This window comes from Pteropus medius, unplaced genomic scaffold, assembly GCF_902729225.1.
Source record: "Pteropus medius unplaced genomic scaffold, Ma_sr-lr_union100, whole genome shotgun sequence".
In the NCBI taxonomy this organism is placed as follows: domain Eukaryota; kingdom Metazoa; phylum Chordata; class Mammalia; order Chiroptera; family Pteropodidae; genus Pteropus; species Pteropus medius.
The window spans coordinates 4,311,929-4,327,648 of NW_024348533.1; the positions used below are offsets into that span (position 1 = coordinate 4,311,929).

A 15,720-nucleotide genomic window follows, 5' to 3' on the forward strand; every position below is an offset into this window, starting at 1 on the left:
AAAAAAACACAACAAACCCACAAAAAACAAAACAAAAAAGCAATGAAGAAGTCTTTAGCCCCCCGCTGACAAACTATTCTTAAAAAGATTATTCTGTCTGCAAAGTTTAAAAAGTGTTGAAAAATATTCTATACATCTTGCTCTTAGAACGTCTCCACTTTGACAGATCAGGTGACCCTCCTCATCATCCTCTATACTCCTGGGTCTTTTCCTTCGGTGGCTCTTCTGGAACGGCAAGTGGGCAGCACCGAGATCGTCCAGCCAATCAATATATCAGAGTGAATTCAGGGCAGAATACGCAATTCATTCAGCGGGGAGATATTCAGGCATTCAGATAAGCACCAGGCCACGAACAGTTGGCAGGAGCAATTTCAAATTCAGTCCCCAGAAATTCACAGGGCACAGTTTATGTTACAGAAGAAAAACATGGCAAGGAACAGATTTTCAGATAAGATACTTAAAGTGGCAATAGAAAAAAAACAACACAATTGTCTCTCTAAAACACTGATTTAATTGAAGTCTGAAATTTAAAGAATGCAATGTCATGATCTACTAATCTCTTGCTATAAAATAGCATATGCTGTGAGTTGAAATGTCTAGTTTTCACAAAAATGTTTTAGAATGTTCAAAATTAGTTGAAACAGTTTATTTAGCAATATTTTTTAAAAATACATGATTAAAAGGAAAAGATAATGGCTAGTTAATTTCAATATTCGATCTAATCAAAGCTAATTTTACTGAAGAAAACTTAGGGAGGAAAATGATAATTCAGTTTACTGATCAAACCAGTCTGAGTTTAAAAAAAAAAAAAGGGCAGGTTTTTAAAATACATTTCTCATTCAGCACCCATTTTCAGAACTTCAATGGAACGAGCTGCAGACGATAATGCACTGTGCTATGGAACTATGCTATACACAGGATATTTAAGTATCCACCAGTGCAACTTCCTATATTTGTTTTTAAGTATCTAGAAAGGGGTTTCTTTTAAAGTAAAAAATAAACGTTTCAAATCAAAGATGAGTGTTTCATCTTTTCATAAAACTGTATTACAAAACATGAAAATAGAATATCTGTAATACAGAACACCAAGAAACTCATGATGTGGTCTGCAGAAAATGAGTAAATGTGGACAAGTGAGGGCAGCTAATAAATACAGCTCTGAGAATTTGAAAGTTTCCTTTAAGGACTCAAGTAATCTAAGCACAATATACATAAACAGTATTATATAAATTTTCCAAACTTATTGGCTCATTAAGAGCTTTACACACAAATTAAGTATTGACCCAAAATAAAAACAAAATCAATCATACCGAACACGACTGATGACTTGAACAGTGTCTATTATGCCTCCTTTTGGGACTGCTTCTCCCGCTCCGGACTGAAGATTTACTGCAGTGGATTCGGTAACTGCTTTCAATGTCTCTGTGATAATGTCTAGGAATGTATCTTTCGCAGTAGTCGTTTCTGTATTCATCAACATATCTTCGGTCCCGATAATCTCTCTCATTCAAGGACCTTGCTTCTAAATAGTGACTGCAAATACATTAAAAGATTTCAAATTATTCTCTTCATTCTAGAATGTGGTTCAAATAAAACATTCTCTCAAGAATTCCTGGTTTAAACAGTTAACTCAATAAAAGAAAAAAAATTCAAATTGATGAATTAGAATTTATATTTGTCATAAACAATTTTAATCAATAAGCAAATGGGTTCATATTTATTATAGAGATTGCTGTCAAGCACTTCATATCAAGGAACAAAGCTTGCGCCAAATCATTCAATTATGTTGTGTTTACTTATTAAGTGTCCCTTTGCCTTCTGGAGAAAGTTAAACCAAAAACTCAAAAAACTGCTCTTCTGAAAATCATGTCTTATGATATATGCATCTGCAACTAAGCTTTCTTTTCTCACAGCCACACGCAATTAGAGGCAAGCAAACAGGATTCCTTTCTCTTTTAATGTAAGTACATTTTAGATATCCCTGGCACACAGTGAATTCTTTGATAAAAGGTGATGTATTCTACAAGGAATCTTAAATGTATTTCAGCCCTTTTCGTTTACAAATGATTGAGATCCCAAGGAGGAAGATGACTTGCCAGAGTTGTAGAGCACATTCTAACTTTATGATTATACAGGCCAAAATTATTACACTCATCACCTATCCCATCTCCTTTCCTCTTTGTATTTCTAGCTTGTTGTTATTCCTTTGAAAAATAGACAAAATGGCTTTTGAAGGTTGCATCATGTGCCAAAGACATCTAAAATATATCTCCCTCAAATGAGAAAGGGATCTTGTGCTTGTCTAGGATTACAAGAGACCCAGTACTCTACACTTCCCTTTGCAATTCTAATTTCCTATTATTTCTGCTTGCAAAATACACAAGAATTCTACATAGAAAACAGTATCATTCAGTGCCACAGTGCTTAACTTCTGAATCTACAGATCCCTTTAAAAATCTGATGAAAGATATGGACCCTCTCCCCCAAGAAATGCACCAATGAACAAACAAAACTTGGCAAGGAATTTCAGAGATCATGGACCTCAAGAAGTCAATGGATCCCAGTTATGTAGCCTGGAGCTGATGGAAAGAAAAGGACATAGATTCAATTGGCCCAGTTTCCCATCCCCCTCTCTACCTGGGTTGAGTGTCCTCTTCAACAGAGTGCGAAGCTTCAAGAGGGATGCACATGGAGCACTGAGGGAGAGAGGGGACACCTGCCCAGTCAGACAAATCAGCTAAAATAATCCTGACAAGCAATGGAGTGACAGATGACTAGATAGCCCTCACCAACCCCTCTTTTCCCCCCAGAATATGTTGTTGTTCTTGTTCCCGGGGGCTGGTTTAGGTAGAAATAAAGAGAAGCATCTCTATAACTGCTACGCAACAAAGCTGGCATCAAACTCAGGCTGAGGAGATGCAGGAACCCCACTTTCCCTTTCCCCTGTGTCAGTCTTAAGTTCTATCCACTGGAGAAACAACTCAGGATTTTAGGGTCAGAGAGCTGATCACTTGGCTTGGACCTGTCAGAGAGATCAAGCTAGAAGTTACCACACTCTTAAAAGTATCCTGTTTAATTTGTAAAGCATACTTCCTATAAAAGTCCAGAATCTATCAGAAAAAATACACAAATAATCTTTAACTGGAACCAGAGCGGCTGGTAATCCATAAACAATCTATAAAAGAACAAACATGCGGTGAAATAATACCATGAGGATAAACTAAAAAGATGAGGATCTCTTCAATCCGTTAACGACCACGGCTGAGAGATCATATAAAAACAGTCTATAGAATTATAAAGGCTATGGGACAGTGAACAGGATGAAAAGTCTAATTTAATTTCTAAAAATATTCACTGAATGTCCAGTGAATTTTTCACTACAGTCCCTTGAAATAGCCAAGATTAATGAGGCTATGGGCATTCATTTTTATTTCCATGTGTGGCAAAATCCCTGCCAACAAATAATGGACAATTTGAGATTCCTCACATAAAAATAAAACTCAATAATGCAGGAAATGCTGACAGGTTGCATATGAGTGCTCAGGTCATGGAAGGGAAAGCACTCAAACTTCTGAAAATGGTCAAGGAAGACTTCAAGAAAATGAAAATTGAATCTTAAAAGGAAGTCAAGATTTGGACAAAGTGAAAAGCAGAAGAAATGCCAGGGGAGGAAAATGGCATATTACCATTCTACAATTATGTGGCATTTTTAGCCACAATGGCTTACATATAGGTTTATCTACGTTATTACTCAGGCAAGAGTTAAATAGACAATTCCAGCAAGAGCAATTTTCACAAGAGGGGAACATAGGCAAATAAATAAGCTGGGAACAGATCATCCAAAATCCTGCATACCAGGCTAAGGACTTTAAAACAGTTTCTCAAAGGATGATCTGTTTATCAGCAGTATCGAGATATGAATTATTAAAAATGAAGATCTCCAGGGTTCAGGTCAGATTCACTAAATCTTGTAACGTGCATTTTAAACACACTTCTGATTCTATTCACACTGAAGTTTGAGAATCATTGGTTTAAGATTTGATGCTCTATGTAGTAGGAAGACGTTTAAGGATTTTCACAATATATGAAGGTGGTGTTTACAGCCACATCAGTCTTCCTAATGTACTCTGCAGAATCGACTGATTTTAGCCTGTAGAAAGGGATACTAATTCACAGGCTTCTGCCAAAAGACAAATCAGAAAGAAAAACCCTTTGCAATTTATAAAAAAGGTAAAATAAGTGATATATAATAAGAGCCTTCATTAATCAGTAAGAAAAATACACTTTAATATAAAAAAGACTAAGAATACGAAAATAACGTTCAAGTGGTCAATAAATATGCCAGTGGACAAATTCACTAGAAATTTAAAAATTCAAGTTAAAACAAAACTCCGTTCTTGGCATCTCAAGATAGCCAAGACTGGTGAAGGCAAACGGCATGTTGTAGGAGTATAGCTTGATACAACTGTTCTAGAAAAAGATGTTAATATGTAGCAAGAGTTTGTACACTTTAATTTACAAATGTTCCTTCTTAGAATATGTTTTCAGAAAATAATAAGAGGCAAAGATTTGCATATAAAGATATTTTTAAGATTAGAAACAATTTTACATCCAAATGAGGGACAAGCATCCTATTAAAGTTACCTTCTTTATACTTCCCACATTTTTCAATTTTATAAAAATCACTTTAAAAATTTTTAATCTTCAAAAAGACTATTAAAATATTCCAGATTATGGAGAACAATTACCACCAAACATCTCTGGTGCCAATGTCAAAGAAGCTAATGGCCTGGTGGTTCACTGGACTTAGTATCATGTCTATGGAATTAATTATGGACATGAATGAACTGTTTATCACTCAAATCACTTCCTTTCTACATATACAATGCATAGTAAACCCATGAAGGATCAATACTATGATGTTATGCCTTACATGGTATTTTGTATTTATTGATAATAGGGTACAGGTGTTTTTCTATAGTACGTTAATTAGCTCAGGTCATTGAAATCCTGTCATAAACCCTCCCTCTTCATCTCACATAACTGTGTGATGATGATCAGTCTGCACTAACAAGCTCACTGTTCTGCAGAATGAGTCTGTTTCAGGATAGAAAAGGAAAAAAATTACATACTGGTTTTTAAAATAACCCCAGCTCACTAATTTAGAAGGCAATCTGGTATAAACAGTCCCAATGGAACATCTACACAAAACAAGGAGAAACAAAGAACAAATGAGAAAAGAAAATTAATGGAAGACAGAGTGAAAGAAACTACTCACTTAGCCTCTTCTTAATTATTTAGGAACCTGAAAATTCCTTTGATTCTATATGAATATATTACCTCCGATTTTACACCAGTAAGAAGACAATAAAACAGGTCAGATGTTATTGAAAACTTTTACTGAGGCCCTTTCCTATGTTGCCAGCTACTGCCTGTGCAAAGAAATGGCTTTTTTTTTTAACTAAGCTTCTAAAAACCAAAAAACATGTCCACTGGCCTTATTTACAAAAATAGCTTGTAGAACATAATGTAAGCAACTAATCCCCAATGCGCTTTAACATACTCATCTGCAGTTACTCTCCCTGCCCCTCCTTACCACTCATTTGTGCAACACTAAAGGAGCTCCCTTATATACATATCTCCCTCCTACATACTTAAGGCACAAATGTCCTAGCATCACTATTAATTTTTTATGTCTCATCTCCTCAACTACATTACTGGCAGCTTAACTATTCCCACCACTCCCAGATAAGACAGATACAGGGGCAGGAACTCTTATTTACAGCTGTAGCCTCAGCACCTTTATAGTGTCTAGCCTATTATAGGCACTCAGTAAGTGCTGAATATTTATTGACAGAATTATAAAATTTGACAGATGAAAACTATATAAGCTAATGACAAATCATTAAAACTATTAGTGTTAAAATGCTACTAGTTCAAGAGTAATTTACCAATCAGATTCTTTAAACTGGTGATGTGGTTTACAATGTCTGTTCTCTTGCGTACTACTGTGCGATCTCCTCTGCCGTTTGTGACTTCCACTGTAGCTTTCATGTCCCCAGCTTTCTCTATCATCCCAATGAGGGCAGTGAGTTCTTTTGGAATGCCGCATCTGTTAATGGAAACAAAAAGTGTGTTGTGAAGGTTATAGATGATTAAATTCAGTAAATAAAATAGTATTAAATATAAACACCCAGAACGCAGGGTCACACAAGTTCGAAAATCTTTTGTAGGTAAAGTTCCCCGAGGCACAGGGCACTACTCCACTGATATGTCAGATGACTCTAAGTGGCATACAGATCTAGTACTAAATGCTAAATAACACTGTGAGACCTTAATAGTTTCCTTCATTCTTCTGGATAAATTCTCAGCTTGGTGTTTGTCTCCAATAAATACTTGCTAACTGACATTTTAAAAATGAAAAAGAGCCAGGGTTCAGGCTTAGAGCCTTTGACAGACAATAATATCTAGCTAAAAATTAATAACTTTTTTTGGTTTTAACTTATTTGTATAATTACCTTCTGTTCATAGTAAATTATTACTAATCTCTTAATAAAGTTGATATAATATCTTTAAAAATGTTACCTTTAAAATGTGAGCTAATCTAAAGGGAAATACTATCATGAACATAATGCAGCTTTGGCAAAATATTGTAATATGAATAACGAGTCAGAGAACACTTAGGGATGCTGAATATAAAAGATGACTTGTTAAAAAAAAGTATAAAGCCATTAATGAAGCTTCAAACATGTGAGAGTTCCTTTCTCTAAAAATCTCAAAATGACTTCAAGCTTCGGGAGGGGTGGGAAAGGAGGTAAATAGAACACAGTATTCAACAGAGAAACTGAAGGACAATAAGATTATTTTATGAACTCATTTCCTCTATTCAACAAGTTTATTTTCAGATCATCCTGCAGTTATTCTTAAAATTAAAATATATTTGTTTTAACCCTGGGGTAGGGTTTTCACTGAAAATTTATAAGTGAGCATTCTGGTTTGACAGTCATTTCAATATGGGAAACTGAAATGAACCTGAGGCAAAGGCCATCAAAAGAGCAATAAGATTTATATTTCTAGTGGAATTCTTCTGACCCTTCGAATACCCAAACTGTACTTTAACCACATCAGAAACTCTTTAAAATAGCTTGGTTAAGCTTTCTTAAATAGCAAGCAAAATTACAATTATCTGATGACTGTTATTATGATGACCATCCATTATTATGCAGTTCTTGCAAAACATGTATCTGCTTTAGTTTATTTTCCTTTTATTGTCAGTCTGCCACAACCATCTCATCTCTAACAAGGCAGACTTCTCAAACAACCAAAGTTATCAATATGCAAATATTAAAATGTGAATAAGCATCCTGGAAGAGCCAAAGATTTTTATTTCTCTAAGTTCACTACTTTAAATTTAATTCAGCTGTTAGGAAGTTCCCCTGCCCCACTAACGATTAGAAACAGTTTCTCAGGAGAAAAAGAGAAGAAACCTGGACCCACATTCTACCAATAAGGATCCTATGAATACCAAAAAAGAAAAACTACTTAGAATTATTATACTACTTTTAATTAGTAAAGACTCCTACGTGCTAGAACCACCAGATATCTTCCAATAAAAACATCAAACACAATGGATCCATATGTATATATCCGTCTTAGAAATCTGATTGTTGCCCTTTAAAACCCGACAATTTTATGCCCTGTATAATATTAACAATACCTTAGAAGGCTAAAGTTATGATTAGATGGCTCCAAGAGGGCTGCATTTAACAAGTAACAAGCCTGTGGGTGTGCATGCATGAAGTACAATCATAAAGGAGATTGCTGGCCTGGTCAATTTGGAGGGCTGTCTCCTAAGGCTCGGATAAGCATATTGCGGCTACTTGAGTAATCACGGATAATATGATGCAACAGCGTCAGAAATCCAGCTATGCTGCAACAATGGTATCCTCCACTTTAGGAAAAAAACTGTCGCACAACTGACGAACCTCTGCATATTTCTACTCTCACAAGCACTAAATTCCACTACAGAAACTTGCAGACTCCAGGTTCCTCGGACGTTCAGTCCCCACCACCGCCACAGGGCACCGAGCTAGAGCATGAGGCACTCAAAGAGAAAAACAAATGTCTGACTTTGGAAACTCCCCCAAATGCCACGAACAGCCAAGATCAGGAATCCAGGAAAGGATCTGATCTCCCACAACACAAACCCAAAGGGGAGCTCTCGAAGGATTTCTGACAAGTCTTCGCTCTGCCCGGCGGGACGAGACTGGGCCTCCGAAGGCGCGATGCAAGCGGCCAGGGCCCTCAGAAAAGTCAGCGGCAGAACCACCGTCTTTCCGCCCCAGGACTTTAAATCTACCATGACACCTCCGCAACTTTGGGTTTTAAAGGTCACCAGCGGGGCTGTGTCCCGAAGAAACTGAAGTCGCCGAGGCCCCAAACCCTGTCATTTCTCCGACACCTGGCTTCAAGACCTAAAAGACTGAAAAGCTTCCCAGCCCGGAAAACTGCACCCGAAATCTTACCTCTGCAAAAGCAAAAAGGCCGTTTGGCCGAGAAATGTTGCCAAACCGCCGTACCCTCTCTCCAGCCGCTGCGACAAACACCCAACAAAATGGCCGCAGCGCCTTCTCCCTACAAACTCCACCCCCGGCGGTCTCTAGCTCCACCTATGCCACGCAAACGCGTTTGCGTCACAGATCCTCTCCCCCGCCCCCGACTCCAAAAATGCTCCTTGTGACGTCACGGGAGGCCACGCGCTCCACTCAGCGGCTGCGCGACCCAGGCGGTCCCCGCCCCGAGGCCTAGGCGTCGCTTCCGGTTGTTTTCCTTCCGGGGGAACCTGAGTGATAGTGAGAAGGACTCTTCGTTCCCTGCTTTAAGTCTGTGGCGTGTATCTGCTTTTTCCGATGAAGTTATCGTGGATGTGGGACCCGTCGGCAGAGCGAGCCATGTTCCCGTTTCTTTTTCTCCCGCTCAAGTGGGTCACGTCAACCTCGAACTGCGCCCACAGGAGATAAGCCCCCAAACCTGCCTTTTGCCAGGCCGGGGAAGTTCAGTGAACTAGATACATGTAGTCCGTGGCTTGGAGCTTCCCATTTAAAAGTAGATTCGGATAAAGAGGCTGTCTTAGAAAGCAAGCTCAGGAGTGCTTATCTTTTAAGGCCTGTCGTCTTAGAACAACTAAAAATGAGGAAGTTTCAATCGAGACTATTTCCAAGGTTCTTCCTGTTATGGTCCTTGCCTCCTGGGCAGATGTGGAAACTGAAGTTTCCCTTAAAAAAAATCACTCCATTATTTGTCCCTGTGGCTTGATTTTATTTAATCAAGGCAGAGTGATGTCTGAGTTAGCATCCGTTAAGGAGCTTGCTTACTTCAAACGTGTTTTGCAGTTCTAGAATCCCCAGACGGTTCCCATTGTGAAAGTGTAGAGTAAGAGCAGAGAAGAGAGTCAAAGTATGAGCCTTGGAGAACACGTGTAAAGGACAGGAAATGAGCCCGAGAAGGAATCATCAGAGGGAGGGGAGAACCCAGGGTGTGGTGTCAGAAAAAGCAAGGGAGAGAAGGGCTTAAATGAGGGAAAGGCTCACAGTACCAAGAGCTGGAGAGGAGTTAGGTATGGTTAGTAATGAAAAGTTTTAAGGTGGATTCTGTGTTCTAATAAGGAATCCCTGGGATAAAAGGGAAAGCCAGAAATCAAATTCAGGTGGGCAGGGTCAGACTGTAGTGGACATAAATCCAATAGCATGTGAGAGACCTGAACTCCTATCTTGTTAGGTGAAAGGAGGGCACTGTATTTTAGTGATCTTTAAGAGATGCCTTGCACAAAGTAAAATCATTCTCTATGGCTAAAACCATGGAACCTATGAATCAAAGGCTAGGAATTGCCAGCAGGTCTTTCAGGTTACATAGTCTTTTTCATGCTACATACTCTTATCCTTCATACTGTATGTCTATACCATCAAAGGAAAATGGGTAAACAAAGTCTTTAAACTGTAATTCATAGAAACTAAGACTGATATATAAACTGAATTCCCTGAACACTTAAGGTCTTATTGTTTTTGCTCTGTCCCCTCCCTATCACTGTGCCTCTCACTGTGTCCCTCTGAGTGTCTCTCAGGCTCTCTCACCCTCTGCTACTGAGAGGAGACCACAGTCTGTCTATAGAGTGTTACCCCTTCTCTAATAAACTTTCCTTTTGACGCGACCTCTGGGGTGCGTTTGAATTCTTTCTTGCTCTCAGCTAAGAACTCTTTCTTGGTTCAGGGCTTGAGCTCCCCACCCCCAACTCAGGGAAATTTGCCCTGTCCTGCATCAGTATGGAAGATCTTTTGTTTTGTGGGGAGATAAGAAAATATGGTCAGTGCACAGTTCTACTCAAACAGCAATGCAAAATTAAAATGCAGCCAGGTACACAGGTTTTTATAGACACTACAAAACAGTGATAAAATCCAATAGTGGAGTCTGCTTTGTAGTTACTGCTGCCTTGTTTTAGTGTCATTTTGAGTTTTTTTTAAGTGTGCCACCAAAAGGACTAATATTTCAAAGTGCACATAATCAGATAAGATTGAGAACATACTGTGACTGGCATCTCTATGATATGTAACAAAGCATTGTGGTGCTCCTAACTACTCTGTGGCTTGTGTTTTGACAAGGACCTAATTTGTGTTGTCTTTGGTATCTAAGTGCCCTCAATCCAGTACTATTTGTAAATCATTTACATAAGTCGCTTTTCACCATTTTGCTCAAAGTTCCAGAGTCATTAAATCAAAGGTAGAGATTCACTCCCAGATTACTTGCACCAGTTAATCTTACATACAGCAGCCTCAACCATTTTACTAAATCAGTAACCTGCGATATAAACGCCTTTGGTCAGAAGACTTAATGAAACGGTCTAAATTTCTGAAAATCTACTACCAACACTGAAGAAACTGCCTAATCCAGTAGCTTCATTTCCTCACAAGAGCGAATATGTCCAACAAAACCTTAAGTTAATCCATGTTGTTAAAAAATCTTAGCTCTGAAGAGCAGCAAGAGGAATATTCTTAACATATATTCTAGCACCATATTCTCCATGCTTAACTGCACACATAGAAAATAGTTGTCTCTGAAAGCAGAGTTCCAGAGTAAAAGTCTAAATAGTGTATACTGAGTTTCACAAAGCTTATCATTTATATAGAGCAACCATTACAATAGTGTTAACAAACCTTATGGTTATTCACCTCTTTTATAAGTTACTTATTACTGATACCTATCTGCATTCAATTAGATTTTTTAAGTTATCGAATACTCATTACGTGCTAACTACTTTAAACATGTTATCTCATTTACTGAGGTAAACAGCCCTGTGAAGTGATCACTGGTTACCTGCTCTAAGTCACTATTATCAAGTATCAGAACCAAGATTTAATCTCTGGCCTTACTTGCTCCAAGATGTTTAACCCATCCTACCAGCTGCTTCAACTCATACAAGAAAGTATATAGCAACTTACTTTACTTAGTGATTAGGGAAAAACATGCTGAGTCCATCTTTCAGCAAGACCAAAAGGTTAGTCTCAAAAAAAAAAAAAAAAGGAAAAGAAAAAAGAAACAATTGCCAAGGTGATGTATCATTGAAGGCTCCCTGTGATGAAAAATAGGGTCAGTTTATCTCTAGCACATCGAGGTCATCGAAGGTCCCAATGTGCTTTATTAACTGTTCAGCAAGTCACAAAGGGTCTCCCGCACACCTCACACTGCCTGTGATGGATAATTCCCTAGGTTTCTCTGGTGTTTCCTGTTACTGGTCATGAGAAGATTCACACGACACACTACTGAAGACACAGTCTCACTGAACAGTGCTGGAAGCATTCCCTGATACACAAAACACATTGCAGTATGTGAGGTGGGAGTGGAGAGTTGCAGGGAGTGACTTAATTCAGATGTTCTGTAAGGAATAGGAAAGACTGGTCATTCCAGTCTTGTCATTTTCCACCACCTCCGATGAAAGGGCTTTGAAGCCAGGCTAGTAGTTTGTCAGCCTCACTGCCAATAATTTCAATGAACAACTATCCAATGCAACCATTGAAGGAAAAATATATTTACCCAAATCCTAACTTTTCTTTTGAACATTGTTTAACCCTACATAAATGTAGGAAGATATGTAGCACATATTTGTCTCAAAGTCTTTACCTTTTCTTTAATGTATATCAGGTTCCTATTTCATGCAATTCAGGAAGTACAGTATCCTTCAGAGTAGTCCAAGGTTTTCTGGAGAGGGTGTTAACTTTTCTAGTGGTTTCCTGTCACTTTTCGCTCCAAATTCCCATTCCTGGCTCTATGTCTCAGTTCCCTTATACTATCTCATATGCAGTTGCTGTCCTTGCCTCATAACATTTTGTACCAAATATGGACACAGACCTCTTCTTTATTCTGCAAAGCCTACTCACACATAAGCTTTTATGAGGAATAGGCTTAAAAATTTGAGGATACTAGAGAGTGGGTATAGCACAGAAACAAAAGTAACTTAAAATTTAGTATCAGAATTCACAATTCCTCAGGTTTTCATTCATTTCCCATCACAGATTATTTCTTACTGACCTTTTTCTCCTTAGGACTCAACTAGTCAAGTTCCTTGGGATCATCCTCAAATTTTTCTCTCAAGAGCTTACTCTCATATTTTACTCATTCTTTCTTCCTCTATTTATTTATAAAATATTTATTGAGGACCTACTTATGCCACACACTGTCCTAGGTGCTTGAGACACAAAAGTATACAAGACAAAGTACCCCATGGAGCTTATGTTTCAGTGGGAGAGAAAAAAAAAATGGAAATAAATAAAAGACTTCAACTTTTTATATACTATAAAGGAAACAAACTAGGGACTGAATGAATAACTGAAGAGGGCCTGCTTTAGGTAGGATGGTAAGAAAAGGGTTCATAGCAAATGGGACAGTTGAATGATAAAGGAAGGAGAAGCTGGCCATGTTAAGAATGGGACAAAGCCTCCGGAAGTCTCATTTAACTCTGCAAGGAAACAGTTGTGAAGATATTCTTTGACATTTTGTGGTAGGAAGAAAAAATTGGAAACGAGGTGGATACCCTTTAAAAAATTGGAAACAAGGTACTTATCACTAGAAATAAGTAACAAGGATATATACTACATATCAGTTAAAAGCAATGAACTAAATTTACATATAGCAATATGTGCATAGCTTCATCAATGATTCTGAAGATCTGGTGAATCCCGTGGGACACTTTATCCCCAGAGCACTGATGAATCCAGAGTTCACCATCTGAGAGAAGGTGATACAATCAGCATTGGGTGTTCATGGAAAGGTCAGAATCAACATAAACTTAAGTTGCCATGATGAAAAAAATAGCTCAATAAATTAAAAAACAATCCTCTGTCCGTTTAGACATAATATGTACATTACTTATATGAATAAAATAACTTTTTATCTCTTTAAGAGGTAGTTAATTGAAAACAAATTAAAGAACAAAATAATTTGTTCATGTAGATCTCGTTGAAAATATTTGGATTTTTGGCAGATCTAATGTAATCAAATGCAAAGCAACCTTATCAGGCATCCTGAGGTTGTATCTATATGGGTCAATAGATCATCAATTTCTTTACATAATTCACTAAAATGTCTACCGAAATTCAACAATTATTAAATTATCCAAGCATTCACTTTGATGCAATTGAACTATATAACTTCTGGTACAATATTTAGTGCTGTTGGCTCTTCTATGCAATGCCTGCACAATTGGAATATATTCAGGTATCTTGCATTAAGTTCCTCAATTAACAAACATCAATACTGACTTTATTTGGTTTCATTTCTAATTTTCCTGTTCTTGAGGTATATATCAAAAATAATTCCATACCTGTTTTCCATATATCATATTGGAGATATATGTTTATATTCTCCAATGCTGCCCTCTTTACCTCCCCTCTGCTGTTTAAACCCCTTGTGACCTCTCCTCTCCCATTACTGTTCAGCAGCCCACCGCTGAGTGTTCTCCAAGCTGTGGTCCTGTGTTTAGGAAAAGTGCTCAGGATGGGAGCCTCCCTGCTGCTTTGACTGTGTCCCATGCTCAGTTGGAGAGATTTCCAACAAGGCAGGAGAATGTCTGGAGAGAAAGTGGTCTCTTTCTCACCACTGCCACAGAAGTGGAAGGGGCTGAGAGTTGTCCACAACTCCTCAGGGACGTGAAAGACTCAGGAGAAGTCCATGAAAAAGAGCAGAGTAGGGATCTGGGAGCACAGACAGGGCTGGATCAGAAAAACGGTGGAGGAAAAAAGACGTAAGTGGGAAATGTGATACGCGTGTGACGGAAGTGGCATCTTCCCCTGTCTTTAGGGTGATCACATCTTCTGCTCAATCTACATTAGGTCTAATATGCACAAATTTCTAGCAAGTAAAACACTCTAAAATTCTACTAAAAACAGCTAAACAATATCTTGTGTTTAAGGCAATATTTAAAGGCTATAAAACTCTCGTGACAGTGTCTCTAGATGCTGTTACAGAATCAGGAAGACTTTAAATAAATTATAAGACCTGAGAGCTGGTTTGGATGTGAGATTAAGGAGAGAATTTGGGGTACTACCCACCTGGGAACTGAAAGAGGTATCAAGACTACTAAAGCTGAGAAAATATCCAACACCGGACACTGGAGCCCAGTACACTAAAGACCAACCTCCATTACAGCTCCATTTTTATCAGTGCAGATCTTCCATGATCATCCTAGAAAAGAAAAGAAGGAAGCTCTAGGGCTGTGTGTCCACCTGCTCATGTGTGCCCAGAAGGAAGGTGGAGTTGGTACCTAGTTAATGTGATCTTTAGGGCAGGACAATTTGCTGTGGTCAGATTAACACAAACTGGATGACTAATCTCAGGTGTAAAGGAATACGACAGGCAGAACACTTGGGAAGGTACTGAGATCTGGAATTTGGTCAGAACAGCAGGTGAGCTGGCCCTGATCGTGAATCATATGGGGAGCATTAATGATGGTGGTAATGACAGTGATCGTGATGAATGTGACAATGATGGTAGTCACCAGTTGCTGGTATTTAGTATATGCCAGATTTCTGCTGAGTGTTCTACATGCATTTTAACATTTATTCCTCATGCAAAGATATTATGTATTACGGTCATCATTTTATAGATGAAGAAAGTAAAGTTTAGAAAGTAAACATCACTTGGGTAAGTTTACTTGTACATTAAATTCCATAACGTCCATCTCCTCCTGCTTCTTCCTGACACATAAGGTATTCTCTGATCAAACAGAACAACCACCTCTTCTAGAACATATACTATATCATCCCGCTCCACTAGAATGTCCGCCTACCACCCTGGCGCCCTCCCAACTAAGCCCATTTCTAACGCTGACCCCTCATGTAGCCATCTTCCATTTCTCTCTTCTGAGGGCTCCAGTCTGTTCGTTGATCAGTCTCTGCCTCAGATTACCTGCTGGTTCTCAGAGGCAGGACACACATCTGAATCACAACCATGCCCCCAATGTACTTCTTGTTGTGTACCTCCCAGGAGGGGTTACTAAATATGATTGAATGACTAAAGGGGGTGGGGAATGCATTCCACACTCAATAACCAATCTTTATAACACACTAGAATATGTTGGAACACACGTATTTATTTATTCATTCCTTAATTTGCAGATATTCTTAGCTATTGGAAACACCAACCTTTTAAAAATCTGACAAAAGCTGTAAATCT

General features: G+C 38.4%; 1 protein-coding gene across 3 annotated transcripts in view; it reads right to left on the reverse strand.

Annotated features, from left to right (window-relative positions):
• The window catches only part of CLK4 (CDC like kinase 4), a 19,975-nt gene extending 11,283 nt beyond the window's left edge, over positions 1-8,692 (reverse strand). Inside the window, exons 1-5 of one of the 3 annotated variants that reach the window (XM_039880163.1) lie at positions 8,526-8,639; positions 5,952-6,112; positions 2,638-2,696; positions 1,311-1,533; positions 135-225 (exon numbers count right to left, since the gene is read on the reverse strand). In XM_039880163.1, coding sequence (XP_039736097.1) covers positions 135-225; positions 1,311-1,533; positions 2,638-2,690 — 367 coding nt within the window. In that variant the 5' untranslated portion in view covers positions 2,691-2,696; positions 5,952-6,112; positions 8,526-8,639. Of the gene's footprint in view, positions 1-134; positions 226-1,310; positions 1,534-2,637; positions 2,697-5,951; positions 6,113-8,525 lie in introns of all 3 variants that reach the window. The other 2 variants (XM_039880162.1, XM_039880164.1) reach the window with 2 other exon arrangements.
• Positions 8,693-15,720: the final 7,028 nt, after the last annotated feature.